Source organism: Nicotiana attenuata, unplaced genomic scaffold (genome assembly GCF_001879085.1).
Source record: "Nicotiana attenuata strain UT unplaced genomic scaffold, NIATTr2, whole genome shotgun sequence".
NCBI lineage: Eukaryota > Viridiplantae > Streptophyta > Magnoliopsida > Solanales > Solanaceae > Nicotiana > Nicotiana attenuata.
In genome coordinates, this window is record NW_017671582.1 from 199,403 (window position 1) to 221,396 (window position 21,994).

The following is a 21,994-nucleotide window of genomic DNA, read 5'->3' on the forward strand; positions in this document are numbered from 1 at the left end:
AGTAACAGTGGGAAGAGACTGCGAATACGCAATATTTGACAAAAGTGATTTATTACCAGAGATATGATCAGAAGCGGCTGAGTCCACAACCCATTGTCCAAGAGTACTAGACTAGGAAACACAAGCAAAAGAATTAACAGCAACAGAAGTATCAGTCTGAGCAACAGAGGCTACTTGTGGAGATGTCTTCTTACTTGCTCGATACTGAAGGAACTCATTATACTCCCCTTCAAATAAAGAAAATCCCTGGTTACCTGTAGTGTCAGTCTGAGCAACATAAGCATTCTTGGGTGGGCGACCATGTAAAGAATAGCACACGTCACGAGCGTGTCCAAGTTTATGACAATAAGAGCACTTGGGTCTAGATCTTCCAAAACGACCTCCACCTCGTCTATTCTCCATAGTATGAGATGCCCGATTGTCCACTGACTGGGATACGAGGACAGATGAGTCAAGTGTCTGTGATGAGCTCACTAGGTGACTGGGTGCTGCAGCAAGGCGAAGTAATCGAGAGAATAATTCATCAACTGTGGGGACGGTCGGACTAGCCAAAATCTGGTCACGTACTGAATCAAGGTCATTAGGGAGTCCAGCGAGTGTAAGAACTAGAAACATCTTCTATCGTTGCTCTTGTTGCTTTTCAATACTAGCAGAAACTAGCATCAACGTCTCAAATTCTTCCATGACTGCCTGAACTTGTCCCAAGTAAGTAGACATATCCAATTCCTGTTTCTTCAAGCTTGTCATTCGCGATATTACATCATAGAAACGAGATATGTCATTAGTGTATAAATTACTAGCCTTTTCCCAAACTAAATAACATGTCTGGAATGGACGGAACAAGGGCATCAACTTGGAATCAATAGATCGCCACAGGATACTACATAACTGAGCATCGACCTTCTCCCACAGTGTTTTGGCCTTTTCATCACCTTCGCTAGCCTTTTTTGTTAATGATCTTGAACTCCTTGACCTTTACACCACAACTCGACAGACGAAGCCCAATCTTAGTAGTTTGAACCTCCCATTAAAGGTTCTGACGTAATCATAACACCGGAACTGCCAGAACTCGGGTTTCTAGACCCGAAAGCATCGACTCCCAAAGACATCGTTGAATTATCACCGAATAACAAAAAGAATCAACTGACAACTTGCTGAAACAGATGAAGGAAACACAATTTTTCTTTTTTTATTTTTTTTGCCGGAAAGTTACTGTAGCTGCCGGATTCGCCGGAAAAACTCAAAGTGGTCGGAATCAAACGAAAACAGGATGGGTAGGGTCGGAATTAGCAGCCGAACCAACTGTTCTCAAGAACCGTCGCCAAAAAATGACCGAAAGTGGCCGTTCTCGCCGGCGCGTGGGTTCACGCGCTCGCCAGAACCCTAGCTTCTGACGGCGCGTGAGCGCGAGTGTGGAGGGTTCTGCCGGAGATGTTCAGTGGGGTTTGGTCGCCGGACGATGACGGATCTTGTGGTGGTGTTGGATTTTGCACAACACTGACGGGGAGAGAGATAACGTAAAAGGCTTTGAAACAGTCGCCGGAAAATTGAGGCACGGCTGACTTCTGCTCTGTATTTTAGTTCCCGGATGTATCTCACCACTACGGCTCTGATACCATGTGAGAAAGCACGGGAAAAAATATTGTTGATATTATTGACATATGTTAAACACAATACAATGAGCCCTATATATATATATACACTAGTATCTATGAACGTGCGTTGCACGTTAATAATGACACATACTGATTTAAATATTTATTTATATGAAGGAACAAAAAAATTTAATTAGTGAGTGAATTTTATGAATAATAATGCAACAATCATCTAAATGCCAAAAAATATTATTACATTAGCATAATACATGAATTTAAAAGAAAATGACATCATCAAAACTTACATAAATGATCAATTTTGTTATGTTAGTTAGATAATTATGTATTATATTAAAGTATTTAATGTGATGTTATCTTAACGAACACTTCTTTAATTTGTGGATAAAATTTTTTTGTGTATGTTTCCTCCTAATGCTTTGGTTGCTCTGCCTTAACCAAAACTCTTGTTGTCGATCTTGATATCCCTCTTGAAAGTGCAACATACAGTTGTTCTTGCAAGAAAACATATTGCGGCAAATGTAGTCCAATATTTAGGATGTTGTCCTTGTGCTTTATTTATTGTAATTATATTTGGAAAGCATAAACATACTAAAAATTATTTTCACACAAATTTAAAAGGATATTCCTTAGTTTCGGAAGACGAAAGTTGAATTCAGGGATAAGAATATACTCATAAGCACGTTGACCAATATCATAATTTTTGCATGTATGACGTTATTGTGAAAACTTCTATATACCATCTATGCTATTACATAAGCTATTCGACGTATCTAAGTTTTTCAGTAGCATGGCATGCATATTTTTCTTCAAAATTAACCTATATACACTGGAAGATCAATTTTAACTTAGTCTATTATATATACTGTGACACTAACATATGTAAGAAATAATAAACTTGACAACAAACATGTATAGTAGAAGGCCATCTGGTATTAAAGTATTTAAGTATTTTTCTTGGTAATAATTATTGGTATCATTTTCTCCTGATTCAAAAACAGAAAAACATTTTGTTTTTACCATAAAATTTTGCAATCAACCTTTTATTTAGTTGATCAACATATTTTGCTAGCTAAGATATCTTTTTAATTCTATCATGCGATTTGCATAAATTACATTTTAATCTAATGATAGAAATATTTCTTTTATTAAATGCACCATTACCATTGGATTGATATCCAAATGTTCAGGATGAACCAAATCATCTTTTATTAGATGCTCTTCTTCGTTTCCGACAAGAAGCAAGAAGTCACTGAATACTGGATCTGTTCTTACTTTATATTTCTTGTCAGTTGAATCTTTTTCATTTGAGGCCAAAAGTATACCTTTGACAAGCTAGCTTTTACAGTCTCTGCTTTTGTCGATTTTGGAACTACCGGTAGTACTTGACAGAAATCACCTCCAAAACCATTAGTTTTCCACCAAACGGTTTATTAATATCCAATATATCTCTAGAACAACGGGCAATATTTCGATTGTTTGACACTTAGGCATAGGTGATTCATCCCGTATTATCAATTTTGTTTTCCTTATAAATTTAGGACAATTGCTCTACTTTGATATATTTTATGATGGTTATTTAAGTTTTTTGAAGATGGATATCAAATCTAAAGTGGGTGGCCTCACAATAAAATCGTTGTTGGTACACCACTTGCTACTATTGTTAATAGTGTCATGCCTCTTGATATGATATTTGCAAGTAATTCATGACCTAGAAATATTATTTTGATTCTGCCGAAGGCATCTACAAAGAATAATCCCGTTCTACCAGAGTCGACTCTTTATAATATAGTCTTGAAAGTTTGTTCTTGATTAGGATTTGGCTTTGATTGTGCTTCCCAAGACACTTGTATAGTATTTTAATTCTTAATAATATACTAACAATTTTACTTTGTGTTTTAACGCTCTTTTTATGGAATAAATTTATGTATCCTAAGACTTTTTTTTTAACTTGGATAAGAATTTTACTCATATGATGAATATAATAAATAATTGATTTGAATTCTCTTGCTAAATAATTAATTAAAATATTTAGTTATTTAGTTTTAACATAAAAAATAATTTATTCTATGTTGATTCAGATCTTAATATTAGTTCATCTCTTGTTTTGAATATTTAATCTTAATTATAATTTTATCCGCCATAAATTTTATTTTCAATGAGTAAAAGATTGATATGGCATTTCACTTTTATATTTGTAGAATCATTAGTGGTATTGACTCTTACCAACTATTTTTTTTCTTTCTCACACATTTATATTCTTAAATATTTTCTTAGTTATTGTTTAATAATTGGGTATTTCTTAATATTACACAAAAAATTGATAAAAAAAATATATTATTTGAGTAGGAAATTGGTTCAAATATAATATAAAAAATATATTATCGTGGAGATATTTTTTTTCTCAATTTCAACTCTTCATGCATCCATTTAATATTAATTTTATTTTTTCTTGGTATTGGAAATTATGGAGTGGTGAAGTATTGATAATACGAAGGATTCTTATGAAATTGATTTTAGTACACCTTCCTACATATTTTTAATAATAATTTAATAGACAAAATTTTATTAATTTTAAATATTCAAAATTAGAATAGAAGGTATTGTAGTCCAAAAAATAGGTTATTGCAGTTATGTCATTTCCTTATGAGTTATTCCGCCTAATATTTTAGGGCTATTTTGGTATATTAATATTGTATTTATGCTTTTATAATAATATAGGCTCTCCTTTTTTCTAAATGGGTTTGGACAATATAATACACTCTCAAATTATTTTAGTAATAGGATATTATAATACGTTTTCAAATTAAATTAGTAATATGAATTTTTAAGAAGTATATCCTAAAAGTAATAGGATTACATGACAAATTATATTTACTTGTTCGATTTTATATGAATTAGATAGCCCAAAAATAATTATACTAAAAAGGTTCATAAAGGCAATCATGTAGGATTATTATGAGTAATAAGATTATAAGGCTAATATTTAGAATGCCGGTTGCGTCCTTTTATTATGAGTTATTATGCTTAACATTATAAGGTTATTTTTGTAGACCTACATTGTATTCATGCTTTTATAATAATTCAAACTGTTAATTAATTAATTCAAACTGTTAGTTGCTATTCATTGTCCTTGATAACTTAACAAACACAATTTATAAAAATATGAAACTAACTCAAATCATCTGCTAAAGTAATAAAGTGTAATTAATAGATGTTATCAACTTTTATAATACAACAATATTACCAATTTTGTATTGTTAAGTTAATGTTAGTTGTAGTACGACTGGAGTTTATTTACTTTCAATTTATCCACAAAATTGAATAAATTAGAGTACCGCAATCTCTTACTCTTCCAACCAGATATCAATTGAACATTTTGTTCGTAACATCTCTATTATAATATTTAATTTTCTTTTTAATGTGTGTATTATGGATTTGGACAATATAATACATTCTCAAATTAAATTAGTAATAGGACATTATAATACGTTTTAAAATTAAATTACTAATAGGAATTTTTAAGAAGTATATCCTAAAAGTTATAAGATTACATGACTAAAGATATTTACTTGTTTAATTTTACATGAATTAGACATCCCGAAAGTAATTATACTAATAGGATTCCTAAAGGTAATCACATAGGATTCCTAACGTGTAGTATTATGTCCTAAAACTAATAGGATTATAAGGTTAATATCTAATTCCAGTTATGTCTTTTTATTATGAGTTACTATGCTTAATATTATAAGGTTATTTTTGTAAACCGACATTGTATTCATGCTTTTATAATAATAATAAATAATAATATAGAAGATAATATGTCCTACTCCTAATACATATGGGATTAGGATTATTTACTCCTATTTACATAACTATTCTAACAAAGCAGAGAATGGAGTTATAGTCGTGACTACCAATGAATTATTGTGGTAGAAGCAGTTGCTAGAGGAGTTAGGAGTACACTAACGTCATTCTATGGAAGTCTTTTGTTATAACTAGTTACCCCTGAATATAGCACACAATGTAGTTTTATATAAGAATTAAACACATTGAAATCAACTCACTTTGTTCGAGAGAAGTTACGAACCCATGATGTTTCATAACATCATCTGGTAGTTCCAATGATCAATCGGCTGATATTATTATGAAAACTCTTATAAATCCCCCAGTAAATTACAGTTGTAACAAGTTGCCTACGCACATTGGATACATTATAATAATAATATACATACCGATATGTATGTATGTAGACAACATTCTAGCTTGAGGAGGAGTATTCATGGTAAGATAGCAAACAAAATAGACTCTAACTTTATATATTGGTTCTTTTGTGCTCACTTGTAAATATTACGCATGTATCTCATATATGAGGCGCGTAAAGTTTGGCCAATGGCCTAGCACAGAATTCTCTCCCAATCTAAACGTCTTGACACGTGAATTTTGACATAAGTTGTAATTTAGAAGTTTTAATGCTGGTTGACACATTGTTGATCCGGTTTGCTGACTACATCTTATATGCAATGGTGAAGTTGTTAGCAACTACATTAACAGAAATATAACCAAGATTTACGCACTTACTCAATTTACAGAATCCGCACCTAGCAAGAGCTTATTCTCGTGCCGGCCTTGGCAATCACGCATTCGGTCGAAGCATTGCAGCTTTTCAGAGTCCTGAAAGGGAGGGCTGGTTTCAGGTGAAAAGAGAGAAAAAATCAGTATCAGAGTGTTAACTTTGTGATACTGATATTTTCTAGAGGTATATCGAACCTTATCTTCTCTGTGATTTCTTCAATTCCCAGGGAACTGCTGATGCTATAAGAAGACGTTTGCTGGTATATACTAGAGGAGTATCCAGTGGTGAGTTTTTAGTCCCTCGTGGTTACCATCTTAGTAAAACGGATTTCCAAAAACTCTTAAAAGCCCGCCAAAACAACACAGCCGACACAACTGTTGCAGTTTGAAGCAGAAAATTGTTCAAGCATACAGAAATTGGAACTTTCCTAGTGAATTCTATAATTTAAGTTATGAGTTCAAAGACAAACCAGACAACAGCGTATTTCTTTTTCTTTTTCATTCATATCTTCCTATTCCTTGATAGCATCTTTAGTCTCCTTTTATCTCATCATATCATTTCACACTACTAAGAAAAGTATGAACAAGATTGAGTGTGTAATATCAGGTGCAGAAGTCAGAAAAATTCAATGAAATTGCTCATGAAAATTTCCCCAGCATGGATATCTATGTTGCTAATAGAAATGCCATGATAAAACTTCTGATATAAAACAACCATGGCTGATGACTTCAGAAGAGAAGTGATACCAGGTGCACTTTCCTTAGGATTGAATGTAAGGTCTTCTATTAGATGGCTTTGAGTTTTGGTCAAAATCTTTGAATGAAAATATTTCCTTCCCTTGTTTAAAAGATATCAAAAAATGCTGTTATTTATTTATTTATTTATTTATAAGGTATACTACTTTAGTTTAAAAAAATAGTACCAAGAACGTACCAAAGAGTTTACAAGGGATCCAGGCTTAAACAGCAGCTATACAGACTTCAGCAGGTCCATGATACCAGAAATGCTAATGACAGAATCTCCTCTAAGCTGACAAAACATATTCTGAAATCATCTAAACTTAACAAAGCATTCAACTCTTCTGTTCCTTCAAAGCATCTTTTGTTCCTTTTGAGCCATACAGTCCAGATAATGCATAATGGTATTAATTTCCATATCTTCTTCAGTCTGATCTTCATACTTTGTCCTCGCCAACAAATAAGTACATCTTTGAAGCTTCGCTGAATCACCTAGTTAACACCAATAATATCCAGAAACATGGTCCATATCAACCATGAATGATTACAATGCAGCAGAAAAATGTTGTTTAATCTTACATAAGACCAGCTTTTCCTTGAGACAAACTAGGTATTTGTACACAAAATAGACGGGTATTGAAAGGGCATGAGAAGCATTGAAATACCACCAGGCAAATATGGGAAGCACAACGAATACAAACAAGTTCTCTGCCAGAAATTCAAATACGAGGAAACCTCAAAGAATGAACACATTGAACACCTAGAATAGGTCGCTCAAAAGGTAACACAAAACTTCATTTTTCGTAGCAGCTTTCTATGACAGATTCTCCATTATACGTTTGCCTCGACACCTGCCTCCAATTCTGTTAAATGATGCTATTGTAAGCGACTCTGTCATCGCAGATGCTTTCGTTCTTAATGTATAAAGCTGATCATTCTCTTTCATAGCACAGGAGTTTAGACACTTAATCAGAATCAAGACTATATAAGCAGTCAATGTCATAAACATATGAGATGGTGCAATAATTAAGGATTCCATGAAGCAACTAAGATCTGAGACCTACTAAGTAAGACGCGTGCATACATTTCGTTTGCATTCATTAGATGGTTACCTTAAGTACCTGAAAACCACAACACTACAGTTCATCTATAAGTGAAATTCGGTTGGAGAGATCCCTTCACACTTCGACCAGCTTCGATTGTTATCATCCTGCCACTAGGAATCCTTCAGCTTCTGGGGTAAAGGTCACCTAACTTGAAAATGTGCAGAGTGGTACTGCCTAGGAAATCCACATTCCTATAGGAATTGGAGAAGGCTCAGAAATAACGAGAGCAATATTTGAAAAGAAAGCAGGGATTGGCAAAGATGTTAAGGTACTTCCAATTAGGAGATTCCTGTCATGCTCAAAGAGCACCTTAATTACTTGCTGCATTGGAAATTGTCAGACAACTAAACAAGTTGTTTTGACCTTGATGACTTTCATCTCCTTTCCATTTTATCCTTCGAAACAATGCATTTTCTAATATGGAAAAGCAAAAGCAAAGATTAATCATGTACATGCTCAAGCTACAGTATCAGGCATTACAGAGCAAATCTTTCATTGAATACAGTAAAAATTTTGACATTTCCTTACCAAAATTACCAGCTATACAACTTCAAATATTCTCTGCCTTAAAGGCTGAAACAACCCATACACGTGCATAAATCCTCTCAGCAGGCGCATTTAAAGTAGCTTGTGTGGTGGCTATGTGTGCATGAAACTAACCATGCTAATCTAGAAGTCCTCTCTACTCCAGCATGTGCTTTTACAGCTCTCTGTGTGCTTGTAAACGAAGACATTCTAGATTACATGCTTCGGGTTGGATCAGGGGGGAAAGGTGTTGCAGGTAGGCGGACAATGGCAGGCTTATGTCTGGCTCCTTCAGACATTGGGATTGTTGTACAAAGTTAACAGAAAATGGAAGCTCCAGACTCTCATTTCATTATGAGTAAAGAAATAAAAGTTGAGTAAACTTCTCCTCCAGGAGATAGATCTCTCCTTGTACTTACATGCTACTTAATTTGGTTCTCTTAAAGATTGTTACCATATTACATCTCACATCATACATCAGGACAGAGCATGGTCCATCTTTATTAACCTGGACAATGAAAGAGCTCCATAGCTTGTTTTGGGTGGATATATGTAAATGGTGCCTGTTTAACTCAAGATAATTTGATGAAGAGAGGTTTTTCAATTCAGTAATAGATGTTACCTATGCCAAAGATACATGAACCTTGCAAATTGACTCTTAGCATCAGACTAAGTTAATTTAGGATAAACAATCAAGAAAAGGAGAAAGAAGTAAGAAACTGGCTAGAAATCAAATTGCTTCGGACATCAAGTTAGATGTTGGAGCTACATAAACAGAAACCTAGAGTTTAATTTAAAAGAAATACAAAATAAGCAAACATCAGGCTGCTTACACTATGCTACATGATCCACAATAAGTTTAGAGACCTAAAGTGGAGGCCAAGCATGTCGCATCAACATCAGGGGTGAACCAAATAGGAGCTGGTAGAATCCTTTGTATCTTGTCTACTTCGACAGGGTAGTAACAGGATAAAAAGCTTCCTTCTTTACAGTCATAAATCCCCAAATCATGACCTCCACAATTAGGCTCCTTCCTAAATATGTAAGCATAAGTTAGATCATCTGTAAAGTAAATAGAATTGGGCCTCAATTCCGGGAACATGGTGGTCGACAAAGCAAAGCCGGGATTGGAACCAATGAAGAATGCACGATTGCCAAGGCTGCCAGGCAAGTATTGAAGCTCCACATGATCATGGTCTATAAAATCAAGCTTGAAAACATCAAAAGTTTGAGTCTTGTAGGGACATTCACGCTCAACATTGTCTACAGGCAATACCAAAGTCCCATCTTGGGCAATGCCATGTGCTATGTAGCGTGTAACAATAAAAAGCTCCTGGCTTTGGTGGTCATATACCAAGTAATCAGCGTCCCAACAGTACAATGACTTGCACTCCAGCTCAGCATCATCCGCAGCAGAACAGGGCCAATCATCACTGCAACCTATATCTTCAATCTGAATGAGAAACCTCTTAGTTGGATCATTGTGGAGATCCCAAGCTTCAAGCTCCTTATCTTGGGTGAGAGCAAAAAATAGTTTCTTTCCACTGTGGAACACAACTTGAGTGTACAAACATAAGGGACCGTCGAGTGCAGTCCACGAATTGGCTTCAGCTATGGCAGGCCTCCTGCAGAATGCGAGTCTCTGGAGGGACCCATAAATAACCAACGCTATGCAGTCCTCATCCATAGGATCAGGGGATGAAAGGATCATCTTTTCGACAATGTATGAAGACATACGTTGTGGGGTTAAGGGAATGGATTTGTGGTTAAGAAAGCATTCGACTCTGACACTGTTCCGAAAAACGCCGTTAACACAGGGGAAAGTTTCAATGGATGGAAGCTGGATAGTCTTACCAGAAAGTAGGTTAAACATAAAGAGAAGACAATCTTTAGGCTGTATACAAACAAGCCATCCCTTGGATAATGAACCCAAGCAAACGGAATCAATATCAGGCATCACCACTTGGTCTTCCTGCTGCTCAAGTTGTACTTGTATGACATCCCCTTCTGTCGGTCTGTAGAATTTGAAGACGGTGCTGTCCTCCTTAAACTCCGGCAGTAGCATCAACCAAGGAGCCACACATCTGCTCACCACAGGACCACCACAACTTCTATTGTCGGCATCAATCAGTTCACTAATTAGCCCATTCATTATTTCCTTTGGAACACAGTTCTGACCACCAACGAAGAGCTAGCCATGATTGAATTCTTTGAGCAAGACACAGGAACCTCCCAACCGTATTTATAGAATCAAGAATCTAAGTATCCCTTTAATAGTCAGAATCTTCTATCTATAATTAAAAGCAGAAGAAAAACTCCTACCGTTAAGCCAAGTGGCATCATCCCAAACTGTCACTTGGCACTCTAACACATTGCTCCAACTAATTAGGAACTAAAATTTTATAAAGCTGCCGTACAATTTTATTTGGAATAAAACTGCCGTACAAAATTTAGTACAACTTTCAGAATATTTTAATTTTTTTAAGTATTATTAAATGATTTTACATGTGAAAACCGGTTACTTCATAAATATTAGTTTAAAAACTTTTTACTTTCCACTTACCCTATATTATCTCTGCAAAATCACAATAATCAGAGTGTCCTCAACTATCTAAACCACGATTGAAAGTTACGATTGAAATCCACTATACTGGGTAACAACTGCTCAAAACTGCAAATTTATATTTCTTCCACTAATACACGGTACTTCACTAATCTTCCTACTGCTATCAAGATTTCTAGAAAACTTACGGCTTATGCAGAAGATGGCTACTCACATTGATTTCATCAAGGATATAACAATTTCGAAGATGCAATGGAAGTTGAAAGTTCGGCTGTCCGTCTGTGGGAAGTACCGGATCGTTTTAATCCAGACACTACATTCTCGATTGAATTGGTTCTACAAGATGAAAAGGTATTTTAAATATGTTGTTGCCTTGCAAATTCGTTTTGCTCTCTCTTTCTGAACTTGCTAATTCGTTTTGCTCTTTCTTTCAAAATCAGTAGACAGATCTAATCCTATTTATGTTGTGTTGTAAACTATTAAAGCACACCAAAACCCAACTTCAATATTATCGTGAAAAAGAAAAGACTGGGATTTAGAAACTGTTTTTTAAGTTGCAAAAGATACAAATCCGTTCAAATATATTGTTGAAAAGTAGAAACTGATTCATTTTGTTCTCTGCTTTTTAAACTTGCAAATCTAAATCTATTTTTCTGTATCTTTGACTTACAAATTCGTTCAAATATATTGTTGAAAAGTAGAAACTAACTTTTTTGTTCGCTGCTTCTTACGCTGCTCTATTTCTACTGTTGAAAAGTAGTATTATTCTACTGTTGAAAAGTAGTATTAATATGAATTAAGTTCCCATGTGGAGTTGAAAAGTAGTATTATTCAACTTTACTGTTGAAAAGTAGTATTAATATAAATTTGTTCAAATATTTTATAAAAAGTAGAAACTAATTCCTTTTGTTCTCTGTTTCTTTAGTTGCAAATATGAATTTGTTGCTATGTGTCTTTGACTTGCTAATTCTTTCAAGTCTACTGTTGAAAAGTAGTATTTGAAATGCAACCCAGTTTTAAGAAAATAGTGAACAAATGAATCGTCCTCAAAACAGTTGTAGAAATATAAAGAGGGAACAAAAGGGTTTAAAAAAATGGTTTGGAATTAGCAAAAACAGTTAAAGTTGCAAATCTGAAATTTTTGCTCTATTTCTATCACTTATTAATTTGTTCAACTCTACTGTTGAAAAGTAGAGTTAATATAAATTAGTATTACTATAAAAATTTGTAATCTCTGTTATTTAATGTAATTTCTTTGTAGGGCGATCGGATACATGCTTCTATTGGCAAGTCAGTTTTGCATCTTTTCAAAACACAAATTAATGAGCTTGGATTACATCTTATGGCGAACTTTATCGTTTGCCAAAACAAGGAGAGGTTCAACACCACAAAACATAGATTGAGGCTGACGTTTACTCAATGGACAACAGTGGCCGAAATAATTGATCCACTTTTTCCAATGAATATCTTTGATATGCGACCATATCATCAATTGATAAATAAAGTTGATGTGAACGAGAGTGAATTATTCGGTAATAATAACTTTTACCTTAATAATCTAATTATTAACTTTAATGCTATTTATTTTAACATCTTTTTTTTCTTTAGATGTGATCGGAGAAATTATCAATTTTAGTGAGGTGCACACGCAAGAAAAAGGTAAAATTTCCAGGAAGTGTATGGATATCGAACTAGAAGATGATGAGTAAGAATAAACAGGCATCCATGGATTAAGGATAGATTTGATAATTACATATGCTAAAATTTATATCACTATTTCTATTTGACAGGAGGAACAAGTTATCTACTACATTCTGGGGCGAATTTGTTGATCATGTTTTGCCTCACTTGCTAAGTTCTAACAATCATCCTATATTGTTGTTATGCAGCTCATAAAAGCCCATAAATTTCAAGGTAAAATGTAGCTATTCAATTATACATTACTTTGTGAAAGTTATTTATTACATCTTGCACGTACTTTTTTTTGCAGATTCATATTCTGTGCGCAATACTTTGAATGCATCAAAGTTGTGGATTAATCCTACTTTTCCTCAATCTGACGAGTTTAAAACACGGTTTAATATATTTTTTCCATGTATCTACACTCATATCTATTTTTTCAAGTATAGTTCTAACTCTTTTACTCATTTATAAATATAGATTACTTTCTGTTCGGGATAGTTACTCTGAGAGGCTGACTCAAATCATCTCTCAACAAAGTTATTCTGTTTCGGATGAGATAGAGAAGAGCATTGTTGAAGTTAAAACAATTGGCCAATTAGTGGAGTCCGTGCAAGTGAGTTAACTATTTTTATCTTCTTTCTTTGAAATTTCGAAAGACCATCTTTTCTATTTGTTTTCTTCTAATCTTTCAGCCTTTGTTCTCCTATTTTATGGCATTAAAATGTGATTAAACATTTAGAATATGATAAGTTTTTATATGACACATACTCCATTTGCATAAATATGTAGAGTTTAACTAATGTAATTTGGTATAATATTGGATGGAGGATATGACAGCTCTGTTTATTCACTGAAATCGTCGGGGGCTAATGCTTTTTCTTTATATGTTCACCTCTCATATGACATATTGGTTACTAATGGATGACAACCATAATTTTTCTAATATAAAGTATGCCTAATTTATATCATTCATGATTTGCATACGCTCTCTCTCAACCTCACTATTTAAAGTATCATCATTTTATTAAACAGGAAGGTCCCTGTTGGATTGTCGCAAGTATTGAAAATTTAGAACTTGAAAAAGGATGGTCGTATGTCAGCTGCAAGAAGTGTCAAAAACGTACATTTATTTTTCTTCAGGAACAATGGCTGGAAACGTTATGAAGTCTGCAACAACAATAGTTGGAGAAAATCAATATCAATGGCAGCAGAAGTTGGCAAAATACAAAGACGAGCTCTCCAAGGGAGTTTCGGGTTATTGGAAACTTGGGTCATGGAAACCACTATGCTCGCCATCAAGCTCGCTTAAGCAAAGATGTTCTCCTTGCTGGACAAGATTAGCCATATGATCCAGAGAGAAAGGAGATGAAAGCAAAACAAAAAGGACCCAAGTGTGACAGAATATCATTCTGTCAAGGCTTTCATTCTCCCAGCAACTTTAATGAGGACATACCAATGAAGTTTGAGAATCTGCAATTTGAAAAGTTAACTTTCCAGTAAGTTTGAAGAATATTATGCTATAAAACTATGTTTGATTAACTTATGTACTAACTACTATGTGAACAACCTATAATTCTTTATACAAAGGAAGGACAAAAATACTACATACAAAATAAATAGCATAATTAGATATCAGTTAAATAAGTCATGATTCATATGAGTTCTATTTGGAACAAGACTATGTAGATCGCAAGCTGATTGAAAGGTGAAAGAAGGTGTTTTTTTGCAACATCCTCTACATCTTAAGAATCTGTTTGTTTCTTATATTTAATTCTTTCCTATTTCTTGTGTTTTGACATGCAACCTCGATATGAGTGTCTCTGCATATAATATCAACCAAATGTCCATTGTCATGTCCCCAAGCACCTTAGGAAAGTTGTTGTACTAGAGTATGTACATTGTGGATATCAAGGTTCTGCAAATGGGGAGTAATTATTTTCCCCTAACTGTATGTTATGAAGTCTGATTTTTCTATCTCAAAATACTATGGCTTTGTCGTATTTTTGAATTTTTAAGGCATTAGAAACCGTTGTTTGTGGCAATCTAGCTGGTATACATGACTTGCTTTATTGTGGCTATAAAGAACATTACTGGACTTAAGGAAATAACTGTGTGTTTTTTTTTATTATGTTTCCTTACTACTTTATTATATGAATATCCATTACATTAACATGTTCCAAAAAATAATAGCATTTCCATGTTTTTTGTATATATCATCTTTTCTAAGATATATTTTCTTAGGAAAAAATATATTTATTACTCTCCGCGCAACGTGCGGGTACGGATACTAGTATCATTAATAGAGAAGGAGAGTGAGAGAATAGTAGAGAGATAAAGATGAGAGAGAGAATGAGTTTGTGTATTAAAATTCATCTGTCTATTACAAGACCCGGATCTCCTTTATATAATGGAGGATCCTTACTTAATTAACGGGAAGATAAAACTAGAGTACATCCTATAACAGAGCCGACGATAATGCGGGGTCGTTTCCTTTTTTGCCCCTGGGTCGTCCCCTTATGTCGACTCGTAGGTATTCGGTAGTCGGTCGTGTTGACTTTGGGACGTGATCGATCAAATTCGACCCCATACAGTTAGTCTCTCCGCTCGTCGGGGTCGCAACGAGATGTGTCCTCGATGGGCGGAATCAATGCTTCCGTCAAGGAGAGTTTGACTTGATGAAATATTACGACGTGACCGGTGGGAGACGGTAATCATATCTGTCAGAGCGTTGAGGTAAAACACTCTCCCTAGGTGACGTCAGCGTTCATATGCGTCATCATTACGCGTATTCTCGAGGCAAAAAGGTTGGCGCTATGGCGCTTGGTTTCCCGTGCTGATTTGAAGTCTGCCGCCTCGATTCTGGCGCCACCCAACCCTATAAATAGGGGAAGGGTTCAATTTCGTTGAAGAACTTTGGTCATTTTTGAGAATTTCCCAGCCCTCCTCTATTGATTTTCATATTCCTGCGCTTCCGCTCTTGATCAGGGGTTCTTCTTCTTTTTTATTCTGCTGTGTACGACTTTCTCCGAACAAGATCACGCCTAAATCTTGCCGTACCAACGAAACAGTTCCTGAGGCTGCTCCGTTGAACGCGCCACCCTTCTCCGATGGCGGAGAGGTGGAGGTAGAGGGGGACGTCAGTCCTCTTACGGTGGAAGCATTATTACCGAGGCATTCTTTGTCTCGGTGTGATTTCAATAAGGATTCCCCCACTATTCCGATTCCAGAGCTTTCCAAGACGCAACAGAATCACTTGGATGACCTCCACACTAAATACGGTATCCCTGCCCACGTAGAGATGGTCCTGGCGGGGGGAGACTACGTTGACGTTCATAGGCCGGGGTATTGTGCCTTCTACGAATACCTATTTCTCATAGGTCACGACCTTCCTCTTTTTCCCCTGGCAGAAGAGTTCTGCAGATTCTATAACATCTGCCGGCTCAACTTACGCCATACACGCTTAAAGTGCTTCTGCTGCTGGCCAAGTACGAGTTGGGCGAATGTGACGTCTCTGTTCATCATCTCTTGCATTTGTTTACAGCCGGTTTCCTTAGAGGAACCATGGTGCATTTGAGAATCCGTGGTACGAAGGGGTTAGTGGTCGGAACAGACGGCCGGGCGAGCCGTTGATTCTGGCGCAAGTATTTCTTTATCAGGACCGAGCACGTGGTCTCTAACCCCACTGGATTTCCAGAGAGGTGGAACAGGACACGTAAGTGTTGTAGTTTATTAGGTTCTTCGTTGCATGCTATTACTGCAACTCTAATTTTTGCATTGCAGCCATGGCTCGTCCGCCCTAGCCCGTTGTCGGTCTTAGGAACTGGGTCGCCGGTCTGCTACCTCACGCGGAGGAGACTCGAACTTGGCCTGCCTTTCTGCGACGTTACGGCCCTAAAGTTTCCTCAGGTAAACTTCTGATTATTTTCTCGTCGGGTGTACGACCTTGCTTACCTGTATGATTTTATGACAACAGGTCGAGGTGCTTCTAGGAGGAAAGCGCCAGTCTCTACTTTCATGCGACCCAACGTCGCCTCGGACGCTTAGGATATATTATGCGAGTCTGTCCGAGAGGGTCATCTTCTAACTTCTCAACAGGGGGCCACGTTCACAACTGCGGCTATGGGGGAGCCGACCTCGCTGGCACCGGCCCCGCAACCTGTCGACGAATCTTCCAATAGTGAAGAGCCGTCGGAAAGAAAAAGGAGGAGACTAGAGATGGGAAAGGGGGTGGCCACTGAAGCTGACGGAAGTGGGCACCCCGGACGATGCCAAGGCCAGTGTTCATGGCTGATGCCATTCTATCGGGGAGGTCAGCCCAGGAGAGGAGGGCCGCCCCTGGAGCTAGTTTGGTATGTCCCGCCGAAGGGGGCTCATCAACTAACGTCGGAAGGCCTGGCGTGGAAGCTGATGAGTCGGGTTCCGACGTTGCCCCGGAGGACGTAAACGAATTTTGGATCATTATACCCATGTGGAGATGACGACGGAGGGGTCTGACCGTCGCATAGTGATCCCGGGAGACTACAACTTGCTGTTAAATAGTGAGAAGGTCGCATCGACCCTTACCCTTTTATGTGCCGCTCCTGAGAGTGAGACGCTCAAAACGATGAATGATATGGAGTTGTCTCGGAAGGTCGCCGGCATGGCCTTACAGGTAGGTTTCCTCACCCCCCTTTTTTTGCGTATTGTAGGACCGTCATGGAAATGTGCTTAAGTTCTATTTTTTTTAGACCCTCGTCCTGGAGGTGGAGAGAGATCGTCATGAGCGGAAGAGGACGGACCTCTATAGGAAGATGTTGACGAAGTGTCGAAAGTATCGCACTAAGCACCGAGCGATGGCCGACCTCTACCAACAGGACCCTGAGTTCCAAGTGTTCTGCGAGGGGATTAAGCAGAGGGAAGCCCAGTTGGAACGTAGGGGGGCGAAGCTGGAGGAGACGGATGGGGAGCTTGTGAGGGCCGTTGCTCGTAGCAGCGAGTTGGAGGCCCTCCTTAGGGCGAAGGAGGATGAACTCGAGTTGAGTCGAGGGGTGACTGCGGAGAATGCGGACCTGCAGCAGAAGGTCGCTGGTTTGACCACCGAGCTGGGTGCCAAGATGGCAGAAGTTGATAGACTCAAGGGCGAGCTAAGTGTTAACGCTGATAAATTGGTTGTGTTACAAAGGCAGGTAGCCCCACCGAGGTCAGAAGAAGCATATTGTCATTCTCCGCCCTCCTCATCTCGTCCTCCATCTGGTCGGGGTTCACCTCGTAGCACATATGAGATGTGGGTCTATGCAGAGGCTCGACTTGATTTATATAGAGCTTTTCACGCTGCGGGCCGGGCGACGGAGGTGGAGGTTCGGGCAGCGCATGATGGGGCACGTACCGCTTGCGAATCATGTGGGTATGACCCTAACTCTCCTGATGGGGAGGATGTTACTTCTTAGGACGTCAACCGCCTTGACTCAGATTCATGGTATGAAGATGCTTATCCCGCAGGGGGTAATGAGTAGTTTAAGTTAGTCTGTTTTGTTTTCGCATTTTTTGGCTGTGGGTTGTACTAAGGCCCGTCCGTAGGCACGAATGTAAATGATTTTTGTTGTAATATAAACTCTTGTTTTTGTCGCTTCGTCTATTTGCTACTTTTCCCCCTTTTTTGGGTTTTTTATGACACTTAGTCTCCGCAGAGGTTGTTTTTACTACTGTTAAAAGATTTTATCGTGGTTCGAATGAGGTCGAACTAATGATGGCCTTGGCCATTAGGATGTTGCTTCGACTATCGTCGAAGTAGTATCCGTCGTGGTTCGAACGAGGTCGAACTAATGATGGCCTTGGCCATTAGGATGTTGGTGGTTCGAACGAGGTCGAACTAATGGGCCTTGGCCATTAGGATGTTGCTTCGACTGTCGTCGAAGTAGTATCTGTCGTGGTTCGAACGAGGTCGAACTGATGGTGGCCTTGGCCATTAGGATGTTGCTTTGACTGTCGTCGAAGTAGTGTCCGTCGTGGTTTGAACGAGGTCGAACTGATGGCCTTGGCCATTAGGACGTTGCTTCGACTATCATTGAAGTAGTATCCGTCGTGGTTTGAACGAGGTCGAACGGATGATGGCCTTGGCCATTAGGATGTTGCTTCGACTGTCATCGAAGTAGTATCCGTCATGGTTCGAACGAGGTCGAGCTGATGGCCTTGGCCATTAGGACGTTGCTTCGACTGTCGTCTAAGTAGTATCCGTCGTTGTTCGAACGAGGTCGAACTGATGATGGCCTTGGCCATTAGGATGTTGCTTCAACTGTTGTCGAACTAGTATCCGTCGTGGTTCGAACGAGGCCGAACTGATGATGGCCTTGGCCATTAGGATGTTGCTTCGACTGTCGTCGAAGTAGTATCCGTCGTGGTTCGAACGAGGTCGAACTGATGATGGCCTTGGCCATTAGGATGTTGCTTCGACTATCGTCAAAGTAGTATCTATCGTGGTTCGAACGAGGTCGAACTGATGATGGCCTTGGCCATTAGGATGTTGCTTCGACTGTCGTCGAAGTAGTATCCGTCGTGGTTCGAACGAGGTCGAACTGATGATGGCCTTCGCCATTAGAATGTTGCTTATTTAATAGAGATTCGACTTCCATTCGTATAATGGAGATTTCTGTTTGTACAATGGAGATTCGACTTCCGTTCATATAATGGAGATTTCTGTTTGTACAATGGAGATTCGACTTCCGTTCATATAATGGAGATTTCTGTTTGTACAATGGAGATTTCTATGTATACAATGGAGAATGACTAGTGTAGTCCCTTCATTATTTCGGCCTAGAGACCGTGTCGACGGGCCGAGGTGATGAACTGCGCTGTGATCCACAGGATATCCCCTTCGCCGCCTCATTAAAAGCATCCCCGAGAAAACCCAATTGGGAAAAAATTCAGGTAAGGGAGAAAGAGTACGACTTAGGAGACGCCTTTCAGAAGTGGAAGTACTTGAGGTGGGCGACGTTCTAGTTGTTTTGGAGCGGTTTTCCCTCAATTATTTCCAGTTGGAACGCTCCTTTGTTTGCGGCTGCTATGATTTTATACGGTCCGTCCCAGTTGGTTCCCAGCTTTCCTTCGTTTGGATCTTTTGATGCCAGTGTTTTGGCTTTGAGGACGTAGTCGCCAACTTTGAGTGATCTTACTGTAGACAACAAATTTGGTTTGAGAAATTAAAATCAAGACCGAAAATATCGCAACAATCGTAGTATTTTATTTCGAATATTTGAGTGTTACAATCTCTATGAACCCTCTGATTCTTCTTTCCAATTGTAAATAAATTCAAGGGCCTTTGAGCTTGATCTTGAATTTGTAGTTGTCGCCACGAACGATGATCTTGTTCTTGAGCTTGAGCTTGATTGCTAGAACTTGACCTTGATTTGTTCTTCGTTCTTGAGCTTGAACTTGATTTCTTCAACTTGAACTTGAAGCTTGAAACTTGTGGAGGAATTTGCAGCATTTGATCCACGAGCTCTTTCTTGCTTCTTGTTATAACTTCTGGTGTCTTTTCTGAGTTATGAAGACCTCTATTTATAGTTGTGGAAGGGAAGAGTTGTGATAAGAACAAATTCTTTCCGACCAATCAAATTGAAGTGTGACATGGCTGCATTTGATTGGCTAGAACATGTCACTTGCACACGTGGCGCGATTTTATTGGCCTTTTAGTGTGACTGGGCATGCCTTGTCATTTTGACACGTGGCATGATCCTATTGGCTCTTCCGCTTGACTTGGCGCGCCATGTCATTTGACACGTGGCACCAAACTGGGCCTCTGGGAAGATGTCATCTTGGGCTTAATGAAGTGGGCTCATCACTTTAGCCCAATTAAATGGGCTAGCCCAATAGATTTTAATCCATATATATTGGACTTATATAATTAATTTAATTATATTAGCCCATGTATTTATTTGGACCAATATATCTTGAATTTAAAATATAATCCAAATAATTTTATGGATTTAGTTTTAATAAATTTTATAAGCCTACACTTACCTTTGCCTTCTTGTTGTAATACCTCTCTACTTGCTGCTTCTGGGCTATCATTCTTATGTGGGCCATATCTCTCCCTTCTTCGACCTCATCTAGGTCTTGCAACCTACTCTCATCGTTAACTGCTCCGCTTATATGGGAGTATCTCAGGCTGGGCTCCCCAACTTCGACGGGTATGACTGCGTCGGTCCCGTAGACTAGTGAATATGGCATTTCTCCCGTGCTGGACTTTGGTGTAGTTCGATATGCCCATAATACTTCAGGTAATAATTCAGGCCATAGCCCTTTGGCTTCTTCGAGCTTCTTTTTAAATATGTTCAATACCACTTTGTTGGAGGATTCAGCTTGGCCGTTGGCAGCGGGATGATATGGTGTGTAGAGTATCCGCTTGATATGCCATTTTTCGAAGAACTCAGTCGTCTTTTTTCGGACAAACTGGGGTCCGTTGTTGCAGCTGATTTCTTTGGGGATGCCGAAACGGCATATAACATTCTTCCATATAAAGGCGATGACCTCCTGTTCGCGTATTTGTGCGTACGCACCTGCTTCCACCCACTTAGAGAAATAGTCAGTTAAAACCAAAAGGAAACGTACCTTTCCTCGTCCTGCCGGAAGGGGGCCGACTATGTCCATTCCCCATTTTATGAAAGGCCATGGCGAAGTGACGGAATGGAGCAGTTCACCTGCTTGATGTATCATAGGGGCGTATTTCTGGCACTGCTCGCATCTCCAGACATAGTCTGCTGCTTCTTTTTTCATAGTGGGCCAATAGTATCCAGCGCGGATGAGGCATCGGATGAGGGCGTGGTTCCTTGTGTGGGCTCCGCAGTGACCCTCGTGTACTTCCTCCAGTACTTGCCTTGTTTGGTGCGGCCCCAGACATTTGGCTAGGGGTTCGCCGAATGTTCTCTTGTAGAGGTCGTGATGTATTAGGCTGTATCGAGCCGCTTGTGTCCGGAGTTTCTTGGCTTCCTTTTTGTCTTGCGAGAGTGTTCCGTCCTGTAAGTAGGATATAAAGCGATTATGCCAGTACCAAGTTAGATTCAGATAGAGTACCTCGACATGGTCTAAGGCCGAGTGAAGGAGGGTGACCACGTTCCCTTTATTGATATTCTTGGTGGCCGCAGCCAATTTGGCGAGGCCATATGCTTCAATGTTTTGTGCCCTAGGAATCTGATCGAGGTGGCATTCGTCGAACT

General features: G+C 38.4%; 2 protein-coding genes across 2 annotated transcripts; one reads left to right on the top strand and one right to left on the bottom strand.

Moving 5' to 3' along the window:
* Positions 1-9,416: 9,416 nt before the first annotated feature.
* On the bottom strand, positions 9,417-10,709 carry LOC109209109. The gene has a single exon (XM_019372287.1). It carries the CDS (start codon positions 10,707-10,709, stop codon positions 9,417-9,419), a length of 1,293 nt encoding a protein of 430 aa, XP_019227832.1.
* A 663-nt stretch (positions 10,710-11,372) lies between these two features.
* LOC109209110 lies at positions 11,373-14,112 on the top strand. Its single transcript, XM_019372288.1, has 7 exons — positions 11,373-11,471; positions 12,382-12,652; positions 12,729-12,825; positions 12,911-12,975; positions 13,111-13,195; positions 13,281-13,416; positions 13,876-14,112. Exons 1-7 carry the CDS (start codon positions 11,373-11,375, stop codon positions 14,110-14,112), a joined length of 990 nt encoding a protein of 329 aa, XP_019227833.1.
* The last annotated feature ends 7,882 nt before the right edge of the window (positions 14,113-21,994 follow it).

Coding starts and splice junctions, on each gene's coding strand:
- LOC109209110 (XM_019372288.1), top strand. CDS start 11,373: ATGGAAGTTGAAAGTTCGGCTGTCCGTCTGTGGGAAGTACCGGATCGT. Junction 11,472..12,381: donor TGGTTCTACAAGATGAAAAG/GTATTTTAAATA, acceptor ATTTCTTTGTAG/GGCGATCGGATACATGCTTC. Junction 12,826..12,910: donor ATCGAACTAGAAGATGATGA/GTAAGAATAAAC, acceptor TCTATTTGACAG/GAGGAACAAGTTATCTACTA.
- LOC109209109 (XM_019372287.1), bottom strand. CDS start 10,709: ATGAATGGGCTAATTAGTGAACTGATTGATGCCGACAATAGAAGTTGT.